The sequence below is a fragment of the Drosophila eugracilis genome, unplaced genomic scaffold, assembly GCF_018153835.1.
Source record: "Drosophila eugracilis isolate 14026-0451.02 unplaced genomic scaffold, ASM1815383v1 contig_1104, whole genome shotgun sequence".
Taxonomy (NCBI): Eukaryota; Metazoa; Arthropoda; class Insecta; order Diptera; family Drosophilidae; genus Drosophila; species Drosophila eugracilis.
Window position 1 is genome coordinate 468,201 of NW_024571881.1, and position 22,806 is coordinate 491,006.

General features: G+C 40.3%; 6 protein-coding genes across 8 annotated transcripts; 2 read left to right on the plus strand and 4 right to left on the minus strand.

Moving 5' to 3' along the window:
* Positions 1-1,394: 1,394 nt before the first annotated feature.
* LOC108109782 lies at positions 1,395-2,050 on the minus strand. Its single transcript, XM_017218461.1, has 2 exons — positions 1,979-2,050; positions 1,395-1,898 (listed from the first exon to the last, which is right to left on the minus strand). Exons 1-2 carry the CDS (start codon positions 1,997-1,999, stop codon positions 1,686-1,688), a joined length of 234 nt encoding a protein of 77 aa, XP_017073950.1. The 5' UTR covers positions 2,000-2,050; the 3' UTR covers positions 1,395-1,685.
* Positions 2,051-7,406: 5,356 nt separating this feature from the next.
* LOC108109775 lies at positions 7,407-10,217 on the minus strand. Of its 3 annotated transcripts, none has more exons than XM_017218451.1 (3): positions 10,087-10,217; positions 8,716-9,228; positions 7,407-8,668 (listed from the first exon to the last, which is right to left on the minus strand). In XM_017218451.1, exons 2-3 carry the CDS (start codon positions 9,196-9,198, stop codon positions 7,544-7,546), a joined length of 1,608 nt encoding a protein of 535 aa, XP_017073940.1. In that variant the 5' UTR covers positions 9,199-9,228; positions 10,087-10,217; the 3' UTR covers positions 7,407-7,543. The 3 variants fall into 3 exon arrangements, with proteins under 3 accessions (XP_017073940.1, XP_017073941.1, XP_017073938.1); XM_017218452.1 differs by having other exon boundaries at positions 7,407-8,644; positions 8,716-9,487; XM_017218449.1 differs by having other exon boundaries at positions 8,716-9,487.
* A 190-nt stretch (positions 10,218-10,407) lies between these two features.
* Positions 10,408-11,637, plus strand: LOC108109784. The gene is made up of 3 exons (XM_017218463.1): positions 10,408-10,583; positions 10,633-10,811; positions 10,865-11,637. The coding sequence occupies exons 1-3, from the start codon at positions 10,470-10,472 to the stop codon at positions 11,256-11,258; spliced, it is 687 nt and encodes a 228-aa protein (XP_017073952.1). The 5' UTR covers positions 10,408-10,469; the 3' UTR covers positions 11,259-11,637.
* A 6,021-nt stretch (positions 11,638-17,658) lies between these two features.
* LOC108109897 (larval cuticle protein F1-like) lies at positions 17,659-18,307 on the minus strand. The gene is made up of 2 exons (XM_017218704.1): positions 18,200-18,307; positions 17,659-18,135 (listed from the first exon to the last, which is right to left on the minus strand). The coding sequence occupies exons 1-2, from the start codon at positions 18,206-18,208 to the stop codon at positions 17,779-17,781; spliced, it is 366 nt and encodes a 121-aa protein (XP_017074193.1). The 5' UTR covers positions 18,209-18,307; the 3' UTR covers positions 17,659-17,778.
* Positions 18,308-18,430: 123 nt separating this feature from the next.
* LOC108109895 lies at positions 18,431-19,904 on the plus strand. The gene is made up of 2 exons (XM_017218701.1): positions 18,431-19,674; positions 19,733-19,904. The coding sequence occupies exons 1-2, from the start codon at positions 18,681-18,683 to the stop codon at positions 19,807-19,809; spliced, it is 1,071 nt and encodes a 356-aa protein (XP_017074190.1). The 5' UTR covers positions 18,431-18,680; the 3' UTR covers positions 19,810-19,904.
* A 1,595-nt stretch (positions 19,905-21,499) lies between these two features.
* On the minus strand, positions 21,500-22,784 carry LOC108109896 (probable deoxyhypusine synthase). The gene is made up of 2 exons (XM_017218703.2): positions 22,513-22,784; positions 21,500-22,454 (listed from the first exon to the last, which is right to left on the minus strand). Exons 1-2 carry the CDS (start codon positions 22,702-22,704, stop codon positions 21,540-21,542), a joined length of 1,107 nt encoding a protein of 368 aa, XP_017074192.1. The 5' UTR covers positions 22,705-22,784; the 3' UTR covers positions 21,500-21,539.
* Positions 22,785-22,806: the final 22 nt, after the last annotated feature.

Here is a 22,806-nt window from a genome sequence, read left to right on the forward strand (position 1 = left end):
GCATCGCCCCCCATTCTCCGCTCAGGTGGTAAATGCCAAGTAGTTGTAAAGTTTTGCTACCTAAGCGGAAAAGGCTAGTAAAATCCACGCAGGGAAAACTCAGCTGAGAGGGGGGCAAATGGCTGCTCCATTTTCGCAAGTTCTCGGAACAGATAGCGTCCAAATTTAATGACCTTTTATTCAATGAAACTGCGTTGAGCTCGGATAACTTTTTTACCTCTCCATGTTGAATATTACTCGTTGTCGTCCTATCCCGTTTGTCATCCCTTTTTTATATATAAATATATTTTTCCAGGTTTTTGTTGCCCAAAAGTTGTCAAAGGTAAGCGACAATATGATAAGCAGGAGGGCAAGTTTGTTGAAAGGATTTTGTTCGCTTAATGAGGGAAACTTTTTTTTTGATTTCGAATAATAACCAAATATGGTAAAACATGCTTTTAGTTTGAATATAAATCAAATGATATATATCTTCATTAAATGTGTTAAATCGAACAATTATTGTGGATTAAAAGTACTTAAGCCCTGTCCCATCTTTACTACACTCGTTAACCTTTTGCAATACCCTTTTGACTTTGACACAAATTGTAAAATTAATCTACACCACTAGCTTCCCTGAAACTTAATCGTTTGTAAACTAGCCAAGCTTTACCCTTCGTTAATTCGCTGGCAAAATAAAAACGTAACTATTTTGATTGCCAGCGCTGTGGCAACGGCAATTGGCAACCAATGTTTGTATGGCAACTGGCGAAGCAATAAAACCGAGCAAATGAAATTTGTATTCACTTTATATAATTTTGACGATTTTTCAAATCAAATACACACTCAGACACACACACACAGAGACCGCACTCATACATATATATAAGTTGGTTGGTACGTACATATGTTAGAAAGATTCCCTTTTTCGAAACGAACACAATCATGTGCAAACGTGTTTTTCAAATGGATTACATGAATAAAAGATTTATACACGTAAGGTAAATCAATAGCGGGTTACCAAGATACTCACCGACATCCTGCCCTGCCCGGATTACCCATGACTCCTACTCCACCTCCATCTTCTTCCCCCATCCACGACAACAACAACTCCCTATTCCCAACTGAAGACGTGCAAGTGAAAATATGCGCAGATGTAAGCAAATTTGAGGAACGAGCAGGGGGACTGTAGAAGGAAAAGTGCTGGCGAAGAGAAAACCCAAATGGAAAATCCCACAGAACCCGGCTGAAGGTAGATGATGCCTCTTGCCATTTATTGATTTGTTTATCATTTTATGTATTTATGCCGCTTTGATTTCAGGCGCCAAATCGAATCAAGCGCGAGGGAAAATAAAGCATTACCAACAGGATTATTCCGAGCACACGCAAACAGGGCAGAACCATTAAAATATTCACACTGAGGGCTTCCAAGTTTATATTCTTTTTGGTTTTTAATTTCTTAAAGTTCTTGAATCTTTTAGTTAGCTTTTAGCAATACCAATTTATATACATATTTTAAAGGTACTTTTATAAACAATATTTTATAAAATTCTATAAAACACTCCAAAATAAGACATTTACAAGAACTATTATGAAAAGACTCTATATAGTTATTTTACACTGCATATCTCTACATCCTGTAGGCATACGTACTTATTCACTGAATATTAAAGTTGGCCAAGACCATGGCTAACAGGCCATGGTTGGATTCATCGCCTTAGATATGTGTAGTAGGGATACGTGGCGTATGCGCCATATACCGGTGCATACGCATAGGCCGCGTAGGTCGGATAGCTGGCATAGGCTGGATAGTAGGCGGAGGTAGGAGCCAGCCAAGCCCCTCCCGCTCCGGTGGCATAACTCACTGGTGTCGTGACCAGCAGCTGGGGCTTCGCCTGGCTCAGGACCGCGAGCAATGCGAGCTGCCAGGATTATTGATACGTTTGAAATATCCACACATATACATAGTATATATATCCGGTCGTAGTTCAGTCACACTCACCATTAAGACCTTGACCAACATGGTTCCCTTTCGATTACTGCTCCTCCGGCTGGCTTTACGAATGAAATTCAAAATTTTACTGCTCGATTGGTCCGGTTAGTCAATCATATTTATAGCCTTTGGCTGGATGGCATGGGACATTGCGAAGAGAATCACCGAGAATCGGGGAGAGAGCCGGAGAAGTTGTGCCATCATTAATATTGCTAGACCTGAGCGCGCTGAGTGGCATAAATTATATTCTTAATGCTATTTGAAATCGCTGGGAAGGAATAAATATCTAAGACAACGACCATTAATAAAACTCAAATTGATGAAATTCAGAATACTCTATGGGTCATAAAAAGATTATTAAAATGTGATTAAGACAACAAAAATGGTGAGTCTGAAAGTTTTTGTCAAAAAGTAACCCTTATTTAAGCGATAATAAATAATATTTTGATCCACTTAATTTGTTTTATTAGTAATGCGAAAAATGTTAATTTCTTAATTTAAATTCTCCGTCGAACTGTGTACCAGGCTCAAAAAGTACTTTTTTTGAGATTTTTCGTTAAATTTTATGATGATTAACACATACAAAAAATGCGAAAATAGGCCTTTCCCGAAGCCTTCTTCATTACAAAGCCACAAATTATCATATCATGGAATGTTATACCTCGTTAAATTCGTATTTAAATTCCCCGTCGAACAGTGTACCACACTCAAAAAGTGATTTTTTCAGATTTTTCGAAAAATTTTATGATGTTACCCCTTTCCAAAAATGCGAAAATCGCTCTGTCCCGATTTGAGTCTCAAAATATCAGTATTTTCCTCATTACAAAACCAAAGATGATCGTATCATGGAATGTTATACCTCGTTAAATTCGTATTTAAATTCCCCGTCGAACAGTGTACCACACTCAAAAAGTGATTTTTTTCAGATTTTTCGTAAAATTTTATGATGTTACCCCTTTCCAAAAATGCGAAAATCGGTCTGTCCCGACTTGAGTCTCAAAATATCAGTATTTTCCTCATAACAAAACCAAAGATGATCGTATCATGGAATGTTATATCTTGTTGAGTTCGTATTTAAATTCCCCGTCGAACTGTGTACCACACACAAAAAGTGATTTTTTTCAGATTTTTCGTAAAATTTTATGATGTTACCCCTTTCCAAAAATGCGAAAATCGCTCTGTCCCGACTTGAGTCTCAAAATATCAGTATTTTCCTCATTACACCGCCAAAGATGATCGTATCATGGAATGTTATATCTTGTTGAGTTCGTATTTAAATTCCCCGTCGAACTGTGTACCACACCCAAAAAGTGAATTTTTTCAGATTTTTCGTAAAATTTTATGATGTTACTCGTTTTCAAAAATGCGAAAATCGGTCTGTCCCGATTTGTGTCTCAAAATATCAGTATTTTCCTCATTACACCGCCAAAGATGATCGTATCATGGAATGTTATATCTTGTTGAGTTCGTATTTAAATTCCCCGTCGAACTGTGTACCACACCCAAAAAGTGATTTTTTTCAGATTTTTCGTAAAATTTTATGATGTTACCCCTTTCCAAAAATGCGAAAATCGCTCTGTCCCGACTTGAGTCTCAAAATATCAGTATTTTCCTCATTACACCGCCAAAGATGATCGTATCATGGAATGTTATATCTTGTTGAGTTCGTATTTGAATTCCCCGTCGAACTGTGTACCACACTCAAAAAGTGATTTTTTTCAGATTTTTCGTAAAATTTTATGATGTTACCCCTTTCCAAAAATGCGAAAATCGGTCTGTCCCGATTTGAGTCTCAAAATATCAGTATTTTCCTCATTACAAAACCAAAGATGATCGTATCATGGAATGTTATATCTTGTTGAGTTCGTATTTAAATTCTCCGTCGAACTGTGTACCACACCCAAAAAGTGAATTTTTTCAGATTTTTCGTAAAATTTTATGATGTTACCCCTTTCCAAAAATGCGAAAATCGGTCTGTCCCGACTTGAGTCTCAAAATATCAGTATTTTCCTCATTACAAAACCAAAGATGATCGTATCATGGAATGTTATATCTTGTTGAGTTCGTATTTAAATTCTCCGTCGAACTGTGTACCACACCCAAAAAGTGAATTTTTTCAGATTTTTCGTAAAATTTTATGATGTTACCCCTTTCCAAAAATGCGAAAATCGGTCTGTCCCGATTTCAGTCTCAAAATATCAGTATTTTCCTCATTACAAAACCAAAGATGATCGTATCATGGAATGTTATATCTTGTTGAGTTCGTATTTAAATTCCCCGTCGAACTGTGTACCACACTCAAAAAATCTATTTTTTCAGATTTTTCGTAAAATTTTATGATGTTACCCCTTTCCAAAAATGCGAAAATCGGTCTGTCCCGACTTGAGTCTCAAAATATCAGTATTTTCCTCATTACAAAACCAAAGATGATCGTATCATGGAATGTTATATCTTGTTGAGTTCGTATTTAAATTCCCCGTCGAACTGTGTACCACACCCAAAAAGTGAATTTTTTCAGATTTTTCGTAAAATTTTATGATGTTACCCCTTTCCAAAAATGCGAAAATCGGTCTGTCCCGACTTGAGTCTCAAAATATCAGTATTTTCCTCATTACAAAACCAAAGATGATCGTATCATGGAATGTTATATCTTGTTGAGTTCGTATTTAAATTCCCCGTCGAACTGTGTACCACACCCAAAAAGTGATTTTTTCAGATTTTTCGTAAAATTTTATGATGTTACCCCTTTCCAAAAATGCGAAAATCGGTCTGTCCCGACTTGAGTCTCAAAATATCAGTATTTTCCTCATTACAAAACCAAAGATGATCGTATCATGGAATGTTATATCTTGTTGAGTTCGTATTTAAATTCTCCGTCGAACTGTGTACCACACCCAAAAAGTGAATTTTTTCAGATTTTTCGTAAAATTTTATGATGTTACCCCTTTCCAAAAATGCGAAAATCGGTCTGTCCCGATTTCAGTCTCAAAATATCAGTATTTTCCTCATTACAAAACCAAAGATGATCGTATCATGGAATGTTATATCTTGTTGAGTTCGTATTTAAATTCCCCGTCGAACTGTGTACCACACTCAAAAAGTGATTTTTTTCAGATTTTTCGTAAAATTTTATGATGTTACCCCTTTCCAAAAATGCGAAAATCGGTCTGTCCCGATTTGTGTCTCAAAATATCAGTATTTTCCTCATTACACCGCCAAAGATGATCGTATCATGGAATGTTATACCTCATTGAATTCGTATTTAAATTCCCCGTCGAACAGTGTACCACACTCAAAAAGTGATTTTTTGAGATTTTTCGTAATTTTTATGATATTCAAAAAATACGAAAACCGATTTGAGGCTCGAAATATCAGTATTTTCTTCATTACAAAGCCAATAATGGTCGGAAAATGTTATATCTCATTAGGCTTGTATTTCAATCTATTTTCAAAATATTGAAGTGCCATTCAAATCTGAAGAAAATAATAATTCTTCAATTTTTCGAAAAAATTATGATGGTACCCCTTACAAAAAAGTGAAATTTCACAAAAATTTTAATTTCCGAAAATCATCGCCACAACCACATGTATTGGATTTGCTTGGATCGTTAGCTGCACAAAACAAAATTATGATGGTACCCCTTACAAAAAAGTGAAATTTCACAAAAATTTTAATTTCCGAAAATCATCGCCACAACCACATGTATTGGATTTGCTTGGATCGTTAGCTGCACAAAACAATCCTCACTATAGCTGTGCGTCTTAATTTGACAGAGTTATAAGCATTTTACTGGTAAAAATGTCGAGAATTTTACATAAAAGTCATTATTTTGCTCAAAAAGAGATTTTTTGAGATTTTTCGTAAAAAAAAATTATGGAAAAAAAGTTGTTCAAAAATTTAAATCCGACAAAATAATGATATTTTTTTCAAACACAAAATCTATATTTTAAAAGCGGTATTGGCCGTCACAATGCAAAAAGTTTATGAATTATATCATATCTCATAAAGTTGATAATTGAGTTTTCAGAAACAAAAAGAACAAAGGGATCCTACATGTTTCGAATAGCAATCTATCCTTTCGCTTTCTCTAAACAAACTTTCACCATATTTAGCTCCATTTCCGGCTGCGTCACAAAGTTTGCCAAACACCAAACAATTCCGTTGGCAGGTTAGATACCCTTTGTTTTTTCCACAATTAATGGCTAGCAGCGAATGTCGCGCTACCTTCTTTGGACTGCCATTCATTACTACAGGTAGAACCGCCCTACCTGACTCACTACTACCACCACCGAACCCCTGTGAAACTGCCTCTTTGCATACAATATTTGCGTTTATTTAGACGTTGTAAAAATTATAATTATGTTTGCGTGCCACACATGCGAATGAGCCATGAAATCGGGCATTGAAACAGAACCATATTTTGCGATCACTTCGATTAGATAAGACCCAAGGGTGACGTCTTGCTTAAAGCCTCCGGTCTAGGACACAACGGGCACTTTAATCCATAACTGCCAGTAAAATTTGCAAATGAGCAAACAAGGAAAACGATAGGAAAGCGAAGGAAGGGTGTTTCCACTTTCCCAAGCTATAAATAATTAATTAATTCAGACGCAGGCAAGCGGTTGAGACGATGTCGAGAGAGAGAGAGCGTTCTATGCAAATTTCTGAATATAGACCATAAATTTACAACCGAACCGAAAGCCCGATGAAGCCATCACTTATGCCCTACCTATAACTGTGTACCGTGTACATTGTACACTATATAGATGCTTATGCTTGCCATAATTACGATATATATAGCTATATATATACCGATACTTACGGATATTAAGTTGCGGCAAGTTCACTGACCACCGACGGACTTCAATGCCCAACTCCGCTTGACCACGCCCAGTCAACTCTATGGAAAGTACTTTGGAAAACTGCTTTTAGCGACAGTTTTCCCTTGCCTTTTTTCGCCTCCTTTTTTTCTAGTAGCTGGCTGGCTGGTTTTGCTGTTAATTCCCAGCTTGCTTACAAAATGGCAAATAGTCGCAGCTGGCAGCCATTTTTCTTGCATTTCGCTTTGTTATTGATACCGTGGATAAGTAGGAGGCTAATTGGGGGTTATGGGCGTAAGATAAGGAGTAATAAGAGAGATTTTTATAGCAGTTTCATATTAAGGTTTATACGAATTATTAACATTATCAGAAGGATATTTATATTGTAGAAATGTCTTGAAGGTTGTAACCTTCATTTCTGCACACACAATGACCATTCATTTATAAAAGGGTATCTTCCTTGCCCATACCTTCCATTTAACCAGACTCAGCTCTCTGTTATTTCGCAAAGCTGCAACGGAAACATTGCATAATTAAAAAATAGCTGCTGTTTACGAGTAGATTGTTTGTTTATTGTGTAGTCATCTCCAGCTTTAGTCCTCGTCCCACCAAAAAGCCCCTTTACTTTGTTTCCCTTTCACAGGATTTAAATTTAATAAAGCATTAGTATTTAAATTAATTAATGAGCACCATGGCTGTTTCAAGTGAAAAATTAAGTATAAAATGAGGTTCGCGGAAAGTACGGGGATATCTTCAGTGGAAAAGTATCTCCTTCTTACGGATCAGTGACTTGAGTTCTACCAATAACTGACCGATTTCATCGTCTAGGTTATTTAACATCTTCTGGTGGATATCTGGTCTAAGGACTCCACAGCAGTTGGTCTTACAAAGTTCTTTGATCTTGGCCAGGTGAACCATTCTCTCCTGCTGAAGCTCCTCCTCCATTTCCAATTGATGGCGAACTCGGATCAGATCCTTCATGGCGAATGGTGGCTGGTCTACCAAAATACTGCGACGGTAGCGATGCCACGTATTTCGTTGGCATACAAGAACTTTATGACGATGCCATTTAAGAGCCGCCAACTCAAATCTTCGATCCAAAGCCTGCAATCTCCCAAAATCATTCAATCCAAATCCCCGGCAAAAAGTCTTAAAAAATTTAAGCTTATTGGGTCTTCCATGCCAGCGTTTCAATCGCTCTAAGGCTCGATAGGCACCAATTAAAAAACCCTTAAAACGAATCTCAGTGCCCTTGCTATTCATCAAGGGAAAAGGCATATCTTTTACGTCCTTCATTGTTCCATCCAAGTTGTAGTACTTCAAGCACTCGACCCGCAAGTTCTCTCTGCGAGTTAACAATTGTTCAATCGTTTTATCCCTAAGCACATTTGGGGGATTCGTTTGACCTCCAGTTAGTCTGGTCACCAGAATTGGCTCCAAGCTCCTCCGGGGCACAGATGATGGATTCTCTGGCTCTGGTTCAGTAGTGACATATTCAGAGTCTGAGGTGTGCCTCAAACGTTCAGACATTTCCTCGAAGCAGTTTTTCAGACTTTTCACAGCACTTGATCTACGGGTGACCTGCTCTATGACACTAGCTAGCTTTTTAAGCTTCTCATCAGTTGTGGAACTAGAGGATCCAGTTCTCTCTGTCTCTCCGTTAACTTGATCACGATTCAGAACAGAATCTCCACAACGAGATGAATATACATTTCTGATAGCTTTCATTGAACATTTACTGAAGGGATGTTGCTCGTTTTTCGAGAGCTTCTCCTCTAAGGATTGGATTCTCTGCCTCACACTTCGTTTTCCAGCCTCAATAGCGCATTCGGAGCAATTCGCATCAGAACTGGACTGCGAAAGAACGGGGATATAACTCTTCTGGCAAATTATCTTCAAAATATAATTATATTTTTAGTTCTTACCTTTTCCAAGGTTTCAGAAACCTCTTCGATGGGATCCAGTTTCTTAGGGCGAAGAACAGTTTTAAGTGATGCCACCCGGGATACGGATCGGCCTGACACCAATCCTTGTTTCTCTATTGGCTGAGTTTCAGCAACACTTGTAGTGGATTTCTTTTTCTTCGTTTTCATCAAAGAAGATATCTTCATGCATGGTTTGCCCCGGTACTCATTTAAAACCTCGTTTAGATTTCTGCTGCAATTTCCCTCATCCGTGAAAGGTTCTTTGAGAAAACCAAACTCATTTAAGTGGCCATGCATTAAAAGCATAAGACTATTTCGTGCCAACTTCTCATTGGACGTTGTTTTCTCAAATACCTCCATCCACCTGGCCATGATCAGGCGATCCGACTGAGCGGCCCTTGACTGATCGACATCCTTGTAAGTGGCCACCTGCTGCTGAAAATGGCGGTCCAATAACTCCTCACTTGGTTCTATCATAGACATTTTTGCATATTCCGCCAGATGGGACTATTTCTAAAATTCCAAAATTTTAGCTTTGTTGTACCGGAAATTTAAAAAATTTGAATGATTTAAATGAAATTAACGCTGACTGTGATCGTGAAAGGAAATCGAAAGGGGAATGGGATTATGTGGTTTTACTCTGCGGCTGTCACTGAGCGTTTCTTAACCGCAAGGAGCGGAGTGGGCTAAGAGTCGAGCTCAGGGCTTCTCAGGGATGTGTCAAGTGGTGGCCCCAAGTCTGGTAACAAGCACAAGAAGCAGCGACACCACACTAAAAATTATAAATAAATAGCAATATAATAATGTTTAATAATAGAAATGATCTAAGAAGCGAGTTATGTTAAACAAATAACCGATTTCTCTTGATCATAATAACTTAATTTACTAAATTTGTAGTAATATTTAATAGAGATTATGTAGATGCATTTTATGAGTGTAACAGCAGAGGGAACAAAACCGTGTGCGGTTGCGTTGCCACGTAAATTTTCATTAGCACAGCGCGCGTATAAATTAGGAAAATGAAGCAGCAGCAGCGGCGGCAGGCACTTGAGTGCACCGCAACCTCCATCAAGATGGCCCTTGGTAGGGTGAGTGGGTGGCAGATGGTGAGTGATTGGGTGGTGGCTGATGGGCGAGGCGGTTTAACCGCAAAGACAACAACAACACCGATACGTAGGTGCTGCGGCTTGTGGCGAACAGCGGGCAAAAGTTGCAAACGACCGACTGCCTGCATAAATTTATATTGTTAAACATGAGCTAGAAAAAAGCACGCGCAGCCTGTCAAAACAAAAGCAAAAAGCAGGCAAGAGCAAAGAAATGGCCTGACATGCAAAAAGCGGTTAGAAAAAGTAACGTAAATGCATAACGTACCTCGCAAAAATAGAATACTTTAGTTATAGTGCAGTCAGAGTTCACAGCATGTCTAATAAAAGACCTCACATGCAAAAGGCCTCCTCTCGGTATATTTTTCTTACGAAAAAAGGACGCCAAGTAATATTACAAACTTGTGTTAATTTGTATACAAAAATATGTAACTTTTGACAATACTTTCATCGGCAAATTATATTCCAAACTTGTACTAGACTAAATGTGTTTAATAAATAATAGATAAATATTAAAAGTTCGATTTCAATGATATCTGGCAACTCCGCGACGTAGATCGGTTATTAATAATGTTCGGTCACTCTAAGTCTTATGCTACTTCCACCCGCGCGTGTTGTGCTTTTCTGTTTTGCTTTTTTTTTAAATTATAAATGGATTTTGATAGCTGTTTTCGCATATGTCAGGTTAATGGCACAATTTCTATTACTACACGTAAAGTCCTTGACGAGGATCTAATAGCCTTGCTGGAGCAAAGGGAGGGTGAAGTAAGTTAAAGAAAAAACAATTCTTAGGGATAACCAACTTATTTTACAGCTATTTCTCACTGGAATACCCAAATACCATCTTTGTACTCCGGAAATGCTGGTGGATCTGGCCAGCGAGCTGGGTGAAGTTTATTCCCTTCGTTATAAGATCGATTTTTCAGGACAAACGCGAGGTTATGCCTACTTGCAATACATCAATGCGCCTCTTAAGGAAGCGGCCCTAGAATAGTAAGTAATCTTTACGAATTTAAGGATAAAAAAGTTATAACTTCCAACCATAGTCTGCCCATGCGATTCAGCCAACTGGACCTCAAAATCAAAGTGCTATCATCCAACAATAACAGAGAGTTACTTCTTAAGCGGGTGCCGTTACTCAGTCCCTGGCAAGTTTACCAGGAGTTGAGAAAGATATATCCTTTCACCATCCTTCGTGTGTACGAGTACCAATACGGCCATTTTATATACATCATCGGATACAGCAACAATGACATGGCCGCAAAAGCCCATCATTGCATTAGGAGTATGATCAGGAAATTCGGTCCGCGAGCGCACATCTCCTGGCTGAACCGACATCATTTCTTGAGTGAAACACAAAAATCTCACTGCTGTGAAAACTTTAAAGAGCAAGATAAGCTTTTAGGTCCAGTCAAAACATCTAGATGTTTCATATATTAAAAGGGCTTTGAGAGCTGACCATTTCCTAATACAGTGAGTTCGTCAAATAACCAACATGTAACCTAATGGCACTACCACAGAGGAAAGAGCAGTACAATTATTGAATACATAAAAATTTATATTTGTATACATTTTTTAAGTTTTCGAAACAAAGTGTAAACATTTTTTTATAAGAACTGCAACAATCCTATAAGAGATTTTTCTTATGGAGATTGACTGGATAATATGTAATATATATATAGTGTTTTATTAATCTTAACGCCAAGAAAATCTTAATTTTTCAATAAAAAGTATTAAGCCCTATCTCTTTAACAAAAGTGTGTTAAGCCAATCCGCGGAAATATTTTTCTGTCTATTCGAATAGAACACAAACTTCAAAGTTGTTTAACTGAGCGAAAATGTATACAGCATTGTTCCTGGCTATCCTTTTGGCTCGAAGGGCCTACGTCTGACGAAATGCAGCCGCAGCTTGTTGACTTCATTAACTCTGAGCAAAATAAAAAAAAAAAACCAGAGAGCAGCCATAAAAATATCAAAAACAACAGCGGGGCTGCAGTTTTTCACATGCAAATTAATGCAGTGTCTTTGGAGTGCCGGAGTGCCAGTCAGGATTTTCAGGGCAATGCGACAACCTGCGGCATAATGCAATTAAATGAGTGCAGCGAGCAGCAGGAGTCACTGAAGCCTCCGGCTGGTATTGTGTTAGACCCGGAGTCTGGGGTACGGACTCTGACGGAGACCAAGTCTCCAAAGTGCAATGATCGACGGAAAGGAGAGGGCAGAAGAGCACAGGACCTGCCAGCTCATCCGTCAGCCGGAGGATGCAATGCGATGTGATGCGAAGGACGGAGGACGAAGGACAGGTCCGCTGCGCATTCTAATGCGATTGCCGCACTTGACGGGATGTCGTGGCAAGCGGAAACGGATGTTGTTGTCCTGCTCGACCTGCCCTCCACTCCTGGGTGCAATTAAATTAGAGCCTGAAATCGAAATGCAGTCAACACGAACAGATGCAAAAATAAGAAGCAGGAAAACACTCACAGGCACAGGCCATCACAACCTCATAAATATTCATTAAATTAAGCATAAGTCGAGACATCTTCTTCATGGTTAGTATATACAAAAACAAGAAGAGCGATGAATGTTTTCCAAAATCATTTGCATTAATTTGTTAATTCAAGCGCGACAGCCACGCCCCTGTTCACTCACTTAAAGGCCATTAAAATTTCAAAGCCATGTGAGGGATTGTGCAAGATGCTTAACCCATGGCAATCTGCCGTGCCGTTGAGCGGTTTAAGTCGTGAGGCCGCAGCTGTGACGCAATTGCAAAGGCTCGAAGTTTGCTTCTAATTTTCCTTTACTTGCCATAACTGCGCCAGCATGCAGGCAGCATCCATTTTTTCGACTTACAGATGGGATCAAAACAGTAGTGTTTGCAGGATTAGCATACAAAATATATAACCTACCAAGGTTATTATAGGTTAAACATGTTTAGAAATGATTTATGAAATAATGGTGTAAACTCTATGGTGGCTAAATTACCTTTCCCATTTGTAAATCGCTTATAAAATCTTTAAACTAGTCAATTTAATATTAAAATACAGTCTAAAGTATATGGTTTTGTAATAAAACATAAAACGCCTCTCATCCTGGTCACCACTGTAAATGGTGACCCATTTTCGAGTCTGTGATAGAGGGCAACTCAGCCTGAGCTTACCTGGTTATTGCGGCAAGTGCCAATATTTGCCTTTTGATGCGAGTAGCAAAGGATATAAAGGGGGATATAGTGTTTTCGGAGGGGATGGGGCCGGGTGCAAAAGTCAAGTGGGGGAGTGGCGGAGGAGCTGCTGCTGCTGCCAACTGACACAGTTTGTTTTAGGCTTTAAGGCGGTCGGTGTTTGGATTTGGGTCACAGATTGCCTGGGACAAAGGAGCCGAAGGAACGGGATCCGGGGGCAACTGTCACCGGAAAGCGAAAGTTATGCACATATTGAGTTCAAGCTTTAAGGGGAATGTGCCAGTCCAATTTCTTGCCGGTTTCAGCTTTTTGAGTGCGGTTTTAGTTCCGTTCTTGGCCCTTTTTCATTTTCGTGCATTTCTCTCCAACCGCATCTGCAGCAAAGTGCATGACAGATGCGGATGATATAGGGATGTGAAGTAGGAGGCGATGGCACTGGATATGGATGCGGATGTGGTGAGGGAAAAACCGCCAACCTCCAGCACTTAACGCGAATTTTTTGATGATTTTTTAAGCAACTTGTCGTTGGCTTGGAAATGCCATTACCGACATGCATCATGCATATGGATGACTCTGCTTGTTTTCAGTCCCCATCCTCCGCTGGCTTTGGTTTAGCCAGATGGAATACGGATGATGGTCGCCGGTGGAGCACGAATTTAAGATGAGCTGGAAATCGTCTTTAAAAAGTTCGCAAGTAGTTCCCCGTGGAAGTTTGCATGTGTTAACCAGACCTGAAAAACTGAAATGTTTTCATAACTGATGGAAACTCTGCAGCTGTGAATATAAAAACTGTGTTTAACTTCTGTCGCCAGCAAATTAAAATCAGCATAGGTTATCAAAACAAAAGTTTTTATGACAAAAGGAAAATAAACATATAACCATTAACTTTTCTTAAAATATGAACTTTGATTTTGTCAAAAATGGGTTTTCAGTTAATTTGGTAAAAGGCAACATCAAATATTTAAAATAATCATAAGATTGTTATACCAACTACAAGAACTTACCATAGACATTTTTATTGCTTTCTTAAGAAAAGTTTATGATCGATTTCCTACAAATTCTTTCCTCTTCCTTTGCCATATTGCCTCTTACCCACCAGCTTATATTTTATTAATCAATTCAATTTTGTCGCCAAAAATTATGAAAATTCCCCCAGATGTTGCCCGTTGACTGCGTTGACAGCACAAGTTGATAATGACTGCCGGAGAAGGCCAAAAGTTAGAACAACACTTTTATTGACTTTTACGGAATGCCTTCCGAGGGTTTCTTAATCGCCCCCTTCTTACATTTTTTTGGCACTCTGGATCCTTGCAAATTAATGAAAAAACTTGTGGGCGTTGTCGTCCAAGTTGGATATAAAACACAAAAATATTTATTTTTCATAAGTCGTTGGACTGGAGGGATGGGCTATGGGTCCTTGAGGTCGTATTAAAAACAATTCCCAAACGGCGGCAAGTGGGAACAGTTGTTTTCGCTGGCAAATGAGTTTACGAGCGTGTCGTGTCCTGGTTGCTTTGTTTATGCTGAATATTAAATAAATTTTAACATCAGACACGACAAGTCCTCCGGCTCTGGCTTTCGTCTTCGGAGTGTTTTCTGGGCAACTTTGCTTGTTGACAATAAAATAACATTTTGCACTCACTTAGCCCAGCTGGGCTGTTACCCACTTTTCATCCAAAACTTGCCACCATTCGAGAGTTTTAATGAAAAAACTTTTCGACTACGAAGCATATAAAAAAGGCTCATATTTTTGTGCTCCGGAAATTGGCATGCAATAGAGTTGATTTCTGTGCGCAATTTATTGTATTTATATATACGAGTATATATGTATATTTATGTACGAAGTATGATGGCGGCTTCATTAAAATGTACACTTGATCATTGCTTGAATTTCTTGTGCAAACTTTCCTTGATGGAGCGTGCAAGGATGTGGCATAACAATATTACGCATACGCAACGTGAGCCTGAAGCTGAAGCTGTTGCTCCATCGAAAGCCAACCGAGGAGCTGATTGTCAGCCGCTCGTGGGCATTGCAAATCAATCAATAAAACGCCAGGCCAAGTCAATCGTAAGGAATTTTACGCAACACACAATCGAACCCATATTGCTTTGCGAAAGGCACACTGTGGAAAGCAATTAGCTTGGGATTTTGTTGAATTTTGAACTAAAATTAAATATTTAATACCTTCTCAATGTTATAAAATAAAAGACTGTTTATTATTGGAAGTGAAATTAATAAAAATATATAATTTGCAATGAGTATTCCCAATAATTAAGTGACAAGTTGGTGCCAATCTAGTATGTTAATTGAACTAAATTTGATGAGCAAGTTTAAAATTTGTCAAACATGGACATTAGTTTTTGCTCGATTTTCCTGCAGTGTGTGAAATTGTGAAATGCTATGCGCAATATTGAAGCAGCTGCTCATACTTTAGCTAACATTCCGATGGAGAATCAAACGGTCCGTCAGTTGGACGGACCGGGCGGACGGCAGTTGGTTCTGACTGACAATCGATTATTTGCAGAGTGCAAAATAAAACGTCAAATGAAATAAAGCTAAGCGGAATGGAATAAAAATATATAGAAATGTATTTACTATATACCAATGAAGCTATATATATATTAGATATGGATGGTTATGCACTCGCCCAGTTGCTTTGGCATTGGCTGCCGGCATCGGATTCCTTCATTCGAACGGCAATTTAATTTCAATTTCTTGGTTGCCAGGCTCCCGATTTCTCCATCTTTCTCCATCTCCAATTTCACATTATTTATGGTGCAATAAAAAAAAAATATAAACATATATATATAGTATATATAGCAAACGTATGGAGGGAAAAACTTTGCATTAGCATAGCAACAATATTTGCCGACTCTTTTGTCCTTGCCACAATTTTGTTGCGAAATTTCATTATGAACGGATGTCGCTTAAGTGCACATTGAATTCAATTAGAGCCCGACAAGCCATGCAATTCTACATCCACAAACTCCCGGTTCCGTATGTTTCGTATGCTCCTAGTTTCTGGATGTGCCAGCATATCTACGGATTCGAACCTGCCAATTGAAAATTGAATTATAAAATATTTCGCACACTCACACACAATGGCATGCAAACATGTCCGATGAGATGTCCTTCTGAGACGCAGTTTGCTCGAAACAGGACATAGGAAACCGCAACCAGATGTTGTCTTTGTGTGGGTTTGGTCATCGTATGTGTATGTGCTAGAGGAAGAAGGATGCTGATTGGAATGCGCTACATTAAGAAGTCAACTCTTCCGGATGTAAATAAAGCTATTTTCCCCGGAATTTCGATTAAAAATAGTGCCGGAAAAGTTTTCCCAAAGAACATTGTTTCGTCAACTAAAAGTTGCGTAAAGTATTGCGATGCTAAAAAGTTTACCATTAACTTGAAATTTACGCCAGGCCATGTTCTTTTTTGTAACTTATAAGTTACCAATTTGTGAAGCCAAAATAAATTATAGTTTTTAATACTGTCATCCTTCCTTCTCGAAACAATTGTCCTGCTACACAGCAATTATTTAATTGCACTGCAATCATCTATCCAGAAAATACTTAAAAGATATATGGCCTGAAGTGCGACCCATTCGTTTCTGAGATTCTCCTGGGCCATCTTTGTTTAATGTGTCTACATAATAGCGTTCACCGGCTTCCATCTGGCTGGATGTGGCTGGATTCTTTCCTTTCCGCCTCTAAATTTGCTGGCCCACAACTGCAGGCGGCTTCTGGTCCTGGCCAAGATGCTGTGCAAGGGGTTTCCTGCATCCTGTCGTTTCCTGTCCACCACCAGGCAACCGAACCGCCTCCGAACCACCCAGCTGCAAGTGGGGCAGAATCTGCTCTGCTTTTGCTAGTGCTGTGGTGGCCATTATTTCCTGTATTTAATTGCACTACTCTCGGCTGCGGTTTTCTGCTACATTTGTTGCCGCCTGCAACCGACCAAGGACTATAATGTACTTTGGCTAACCATCCGGGCAGTGCAGTCCTTTCGGGACTCAGGACCTCACCCATTCACTGCTTTCACTTCTCCAACTTTTTTTTTGGCTGACTGTCGTTTGCCGGTTTCTTCTTTGTGACGTATTTGCTGGTCACTTTGCTGGAGCAGTCATCAAATGATTTATACTTTAATAAGCGTGCTCAGGACATGCAGAGAAATTAGATGGTGACCACAGGAGGCTTCATTTCCTCCCTCGCACTTCTCCATCATGCTGACATTTTTCTTTGACGCTCACAAAAGGAATTTGCGCAATTTATGAGTGGCAGGCGGTTAGAAAAAAAAATACCAAAGCAGCGTTCGAGAAATTAATAAGGAAGTCGGTCCAGATCGGAAGTGTGAGCCATGGGAGGACAAGAGGATGATGGCTTTTCAAAAGTATGTCCGGTATTTGTGCCATTAAGGCAAACGAAAGGCAGCGAAAGGTGACAAAAATGCACGCAAGCTCAGATCCTGCGATTTTTAAGGGGTTCTCAGGATGTGCGCACATAAGTATGCAATGATTCCACACTTAAGTTTTATACTTTTTTTTATAATTTAATAGTAACTTTAGTTTCTTTTTTCTCTTTGAAATAAACCTTTGCTTAAGTTTTATATACTCAAAAACTAATCAATATCAGAATTTTCACACGAAGGAAAACAGTTGCTAGTGAGCTTTAGAAAATTTAATTCATTCGTAAAATCATCTTTTGAGGTCTATGAAAATATATACCAAGCCATGGGCCAAGCTCACGGGGAAATATTTTGGGCAAGGTTCACAATCCGTCGATTTACTTCTTCAGCAGCAGAGGAGCGGCAGCGGTGGCAACATAGGGGCTGGCCACATAGGGCGAGCTGTAGGCCAGAGGAGAGGTGTAGGCAGCAGCGTAAGGGGTGGCGTAAGCAGCGGCAACAGGAGCAGCGATGGGAGCGGTATAGGCGGCAGCAACTGGAGCGGTGTAGGCAGCGGGGAAGGCGGCGCTGTGGGCCACAGTGTTAGCAGTGTAGCTGGAGGCATAGGGAGCCACGTAGGCGGCACTGCCCACCACAGCCGGGGCGGTATAAGCCAGAGGAGCGGCGGCCAGAGGAGCCACGATTCCGGGCTTGGCAGCAGCCACAGCCACAACAGCGAAGAAGCAGACGGCGAACTATGGATTAAAATATATTCTAATTAATTGATCCTTAAAAATATTTAATCATCCAAGCACTTACGAATTTCATGTTGATTGGTTTTTGTTTTTTGGTAGTTGTGACTACTTGGAGCTGTGAGCTTGATTTGATGATGAGTTGACCGGGCTGGCCAGTTTATATAGCGCCCAAGCCCACTTGGTTGTCCCACGAAGGCCGCGCTTAGACATGCAGCAGTCGTCGCTGACATCGCTACTCAAAGTCTTTGACTCCGTTCCAAGTTACTGGGCCGATTTAAGCCGTTGTTGCCTCCCACACACATTTGGCACGTGCGATCCGAATTCGTAAAGGGCATTGCCGGGTTCCCTGGGTCCAAGTGACCTTCATCGAAATGACATATTAATTAAGCACTGTTAAATCTAAAGTATTTTGTATAATTTTTATTTTTGATTTTAAGCTTAAAATCTTTTCAGATTTTCGATCAACTGTTCTTTCCACCAGCCTATCAAAAAATATTAAACAAAAAATCCAAAAATTTAATTCGAAATTCCAAAAACCTTCAAAGATGAGCCATTTGGACGAATGCGCCCAGGACCGCCACTTTGCCAGCCAGTTACGGAACTTGCGATTGTACTGTAAGGAGCACCCAGTCCGCCAGGAGGACTTCGACATAATTCAGCTATGGATAAAACGTTTTCAGGAAGTGAAGGGACTTGAAAAATTCGCCAGGAACTGCATGATGATGCTGATGTATGAACAGGTTAGGGAGACTGGCAGCTTGGGTAATCCTTTTACGGAATTGGACTACTTAAACCATTCCATGGATGATTTGCTAAGCGGTTACGATGCGACGGTGTTGGACGAACCGCCGGTGGTTAAAAATGTTAATACGGAAAGTAACGCCTCAAGCTATGGAGGTGGAAGCAGTCGATTCTCTCAGGAAACTGCCGCCCAGGAACCCCTTCCACTTCACGAATTCGAAAGAATTAAACAGGCAAACCAAGATCTCCTCAAAGAGATCGACTCGATGCACATCTGTGCATTAAAAACGGAGAAGTATTACAGGGGCAGGAACCAAATAATAGCGAAGGAAGTGGAGGAGAAATCCGTTACTAGCAGATCTGAGCTTCTCAAGGAGAACATATATAAGTCGTGCCGCACGGCTATTGATCTTTTGAAGACTTGGCCGGGCGACAAGGGCCGACTCAACTTCTTCGCTACCTGCCTAGAGCCTTTCTTGCGGAACGATCTGGTTAGCAGATTAATGATCTCTGAATTGGATCTCAGTTTTGAGGATAACTTGAACAGTTTGGTGTTCCAGGCCTGCTCTCGGAGAGACGACAACGTACGCATGCTTTATGACCATATCTTGAGGAATGACAAGGTTGGTCTCAAGGAAAAAGAGGCCAAGCTGCGGCAGCTACAGGAATCCATTAATGTTGAGCGTCAAAGATTGCGAGAACTTTCTGAGGATTTAATTATGAGGCATCAAGCAATTGTCACACTAGCAGTAACAGGACTTCCATTACAAGACCTAGGCAGTCCTGGCATCTCAAAATGTGAGTTCTGCCATAGGGAAAAATCATTCAGCACGATACCAATAGATCCACTATTCAGTACATGCAAATGTGGAAAATCTAGAAGCGCCGAAGATCTGGAAAAGTTATCCGATGCACTCAGCGAGCTGTCCGTAGAAAAATAGTAATCGTCTTAGAAATACCCCACACACATTTCTATATACTTCCCATTTTCTTGTTCGAATCAATAAATCGTTGAGTTGTTTTGAAAAGTTCCTGCCCCCCTCGCAGTTTTCACCGCCAGCGTCCCTGTCAACTGCAAAACTTTTAATGTAGTTTTAATTTTCTCGTAATCACGGAGGGAAGTTAGCTGTATTCGTGAGGAGTCGGCAATCATCTGCGCACTTACACATTGAAAAGTTAAGTTTTTGTTTCCCACTTTCCTTTTTAAATATAAAAATATTTAGTTCTTTAATATTCAATCTGATTCATGGCTCTGAATCTATAACTTTCCAATTGAGTCTGCTCAATTACTTTCATTGTTTTTCTCCCAGTGTAGTGACCATTTCTTCAGCCTGGGAAGAGGAGAAAAGAAAACGCAGCCAGAAAAAACAAAGTTGGAAGAACAGCAACAGCTTTGTTCGTAATTAGTTTTTAAGCGCCTCGAAAGAGTGTGTGGTAGGAGGATTTATATACCCTAAGTGGGCCCAAAGAGTGTGTGTGCCTTTGGCTATGACAACATGCAGTTAAGCACTTCTTAACGACGCCTGACTGCCGATAATGGTCTCTGCAAAAATAAGTGCAATTGACTTTCTTGGCCGTAAACATAATTTTGAAAGAAATGACTTATTTTTAATGCCAAAGCTATAAAATGATAATACATTCTAAAATATATTTAAACAGATTTTCATAAAATTTAAACAACAGAACGCACTCATATGATTTATGATTTTTCTTGTGGTTGCCATGAACGAGAAAGTATGATATATAATCACTAACAAGCTTAAGAAAATGTTGCCGCCTTAAGAAGCGTATAAATTTCCAAAATTTTATAAAGCCAACATTTCTTGCCATATGTACGTATAAGTATATATATAATAGTTTTTCTTTGCCACAGCACCACAACCATTTATTTTCCAAAAAGCCAGGAAGAAGTCTAAAAAAAAAGTTGGGAAAAAGTTGTCAAGGAAAATGCAGTGCCTCTGCAATCCCCAAACTTTCTGCTAGTCCATCTTTCTCCACTGCAGTCTGACAATAGCTCAAAATATGTAGCACCAACTGTCGATGCAGCCGGAAAGGGGGGACAAAGAGTAAGTGTGCGAAAAAAGTTTCCGCTCGGCTTTAATGATGCGTACACCGTAGAGACAGCCAAAGTTTGGTCGGCCAAAATGGAGAAAAATTTGAGGAAGTGACGGAAGCCGAGCGCTTACATTAGTGGCATAAAATTAATGACAAATTTCGTGGGCTTATGCGGATGCACTGTTCCGTTACGGACAATTTCCGGACAACGAGAGCGAACTTCGCAAACAATTAAGGCCAGAAGTGAGGGAATATTTGCGTAAAACTAAGGCAAACAGGAATATAGCATCTGCGGCCACCGGCAAAAGTTGCATTTTTGCGGCACTCAAGCGACTCCAGCAGAACCATTACGGCGGAATGTGAATTGCCCACCGGAGGTGCCGGAGTGCAATGCTGCTGCCGGTGGTGTTTATCACATGCAGCTAACATCTCCGACGACGCTTAATGGCTTCCTACCCGGACAGTTTGCTTCTGGGCGGGGCATAACACTTTGGGGACTCCCATTCCGGACTCGCAATACTACCCATCTGCGGACCAGCACCATTCCTTAATAAGTTACATCTGTACATTTGCGTTGATTGCGTTGTCCTTGTTTTCTCTATATATATTTACACTTGGTTAGTCTCTTGGGGCAACTCTTTGCCGCCGGAATGGTGTCGTTTGGCAAAGGTTTCTCCCACAATCAATGGAAAGACCAAACTGGCCTCGGCATAGACTTTAACGGGTGTGGCGTCCTTCCTGATCTTTCCCCAGGATATTGCCTCATCAGGCCTGGCGCCACTATCGCTACCATCAAACTCTGAAGCGGTGTTGATAAAGACTGAGTAATCCGCGCCATTCCGCATCAGATTTGCATTGCAGATGTGATGCTTAATGACGCCGCCACCCACGATAATCATCCCGCTGTTAACGGCTTTAACTGCCATGGTGTTCAACCTTCGCAGATCGGACAGTATATCCACCACGAGACCAGGTTGCCGGAAGGAGTGAAAGTACATCATGTCGCCCAAACTGCCATCCGTCAGAGCTGGACAAAAGACGGGTATTTGATTCTTGGCTGCCCAGTAGTATATGGAACTGGGATCACCAATGCGCTCGCCCAAACGATTAATAATCTTTGAAGGCGACCAGACAATTCCCTGGGATTTTTGCTCTTCAAGCATTTCATCCAGCAGTGGCATCACCCAGTCCTCGAACTTGCAATAGTTGTCGTTGGGTACAAGCAGGTTGCCAATCCTGTTAATTCCCCGATCTCGTAGATCCCTCCCGCTTAGCTCAAAGGAACCCATAAAAGTAGGCGCCAGGCATTTGATGAAATCTTCCTCCACACCTCCCGCTGTGGTTACAATGCAGTCGATCATTCGATGCTCAGCCAGGAAGCGAATGGTCTCTCGCATGCCAGATGAAACGAGATTTGATGTGTATCCCAGGAACACGGTGCATTTGCTTCTTCGACGGATGAAGTCGTCTGTTTCATGACTGTCTAGTTGATCCGCCTCGAGTGGCTGGTCCCTGCAATCCAGCTGCCAGTTTTAGGTATTTGTAACATATAGAATCTGAGTACCTAATTAACTAACTCACCATTCTGTTAATTTCCCGAATGGCCAGACCGAGATTCGTTGCCTGAAATCCGGTATTCACATAAGATTCAAAGAGCTTACTATAGTTAACACCCTCGTTAAAGTCGTAGCCGTAAACTTGGGGTGTGTCCCCCGCTAAAGCCTCGCTGCGCTTCAAAACTGCATCCTTCGCCACTGCTGGCTCCGTCGACATGATTTCAATTCTTTAAATTCAAAATAAACTCGAAGGGAAATCAACATGTGCTGATTATGGCCGCCCTGGTTTCCATTAGAGATGGCATACACGAATGGTTGA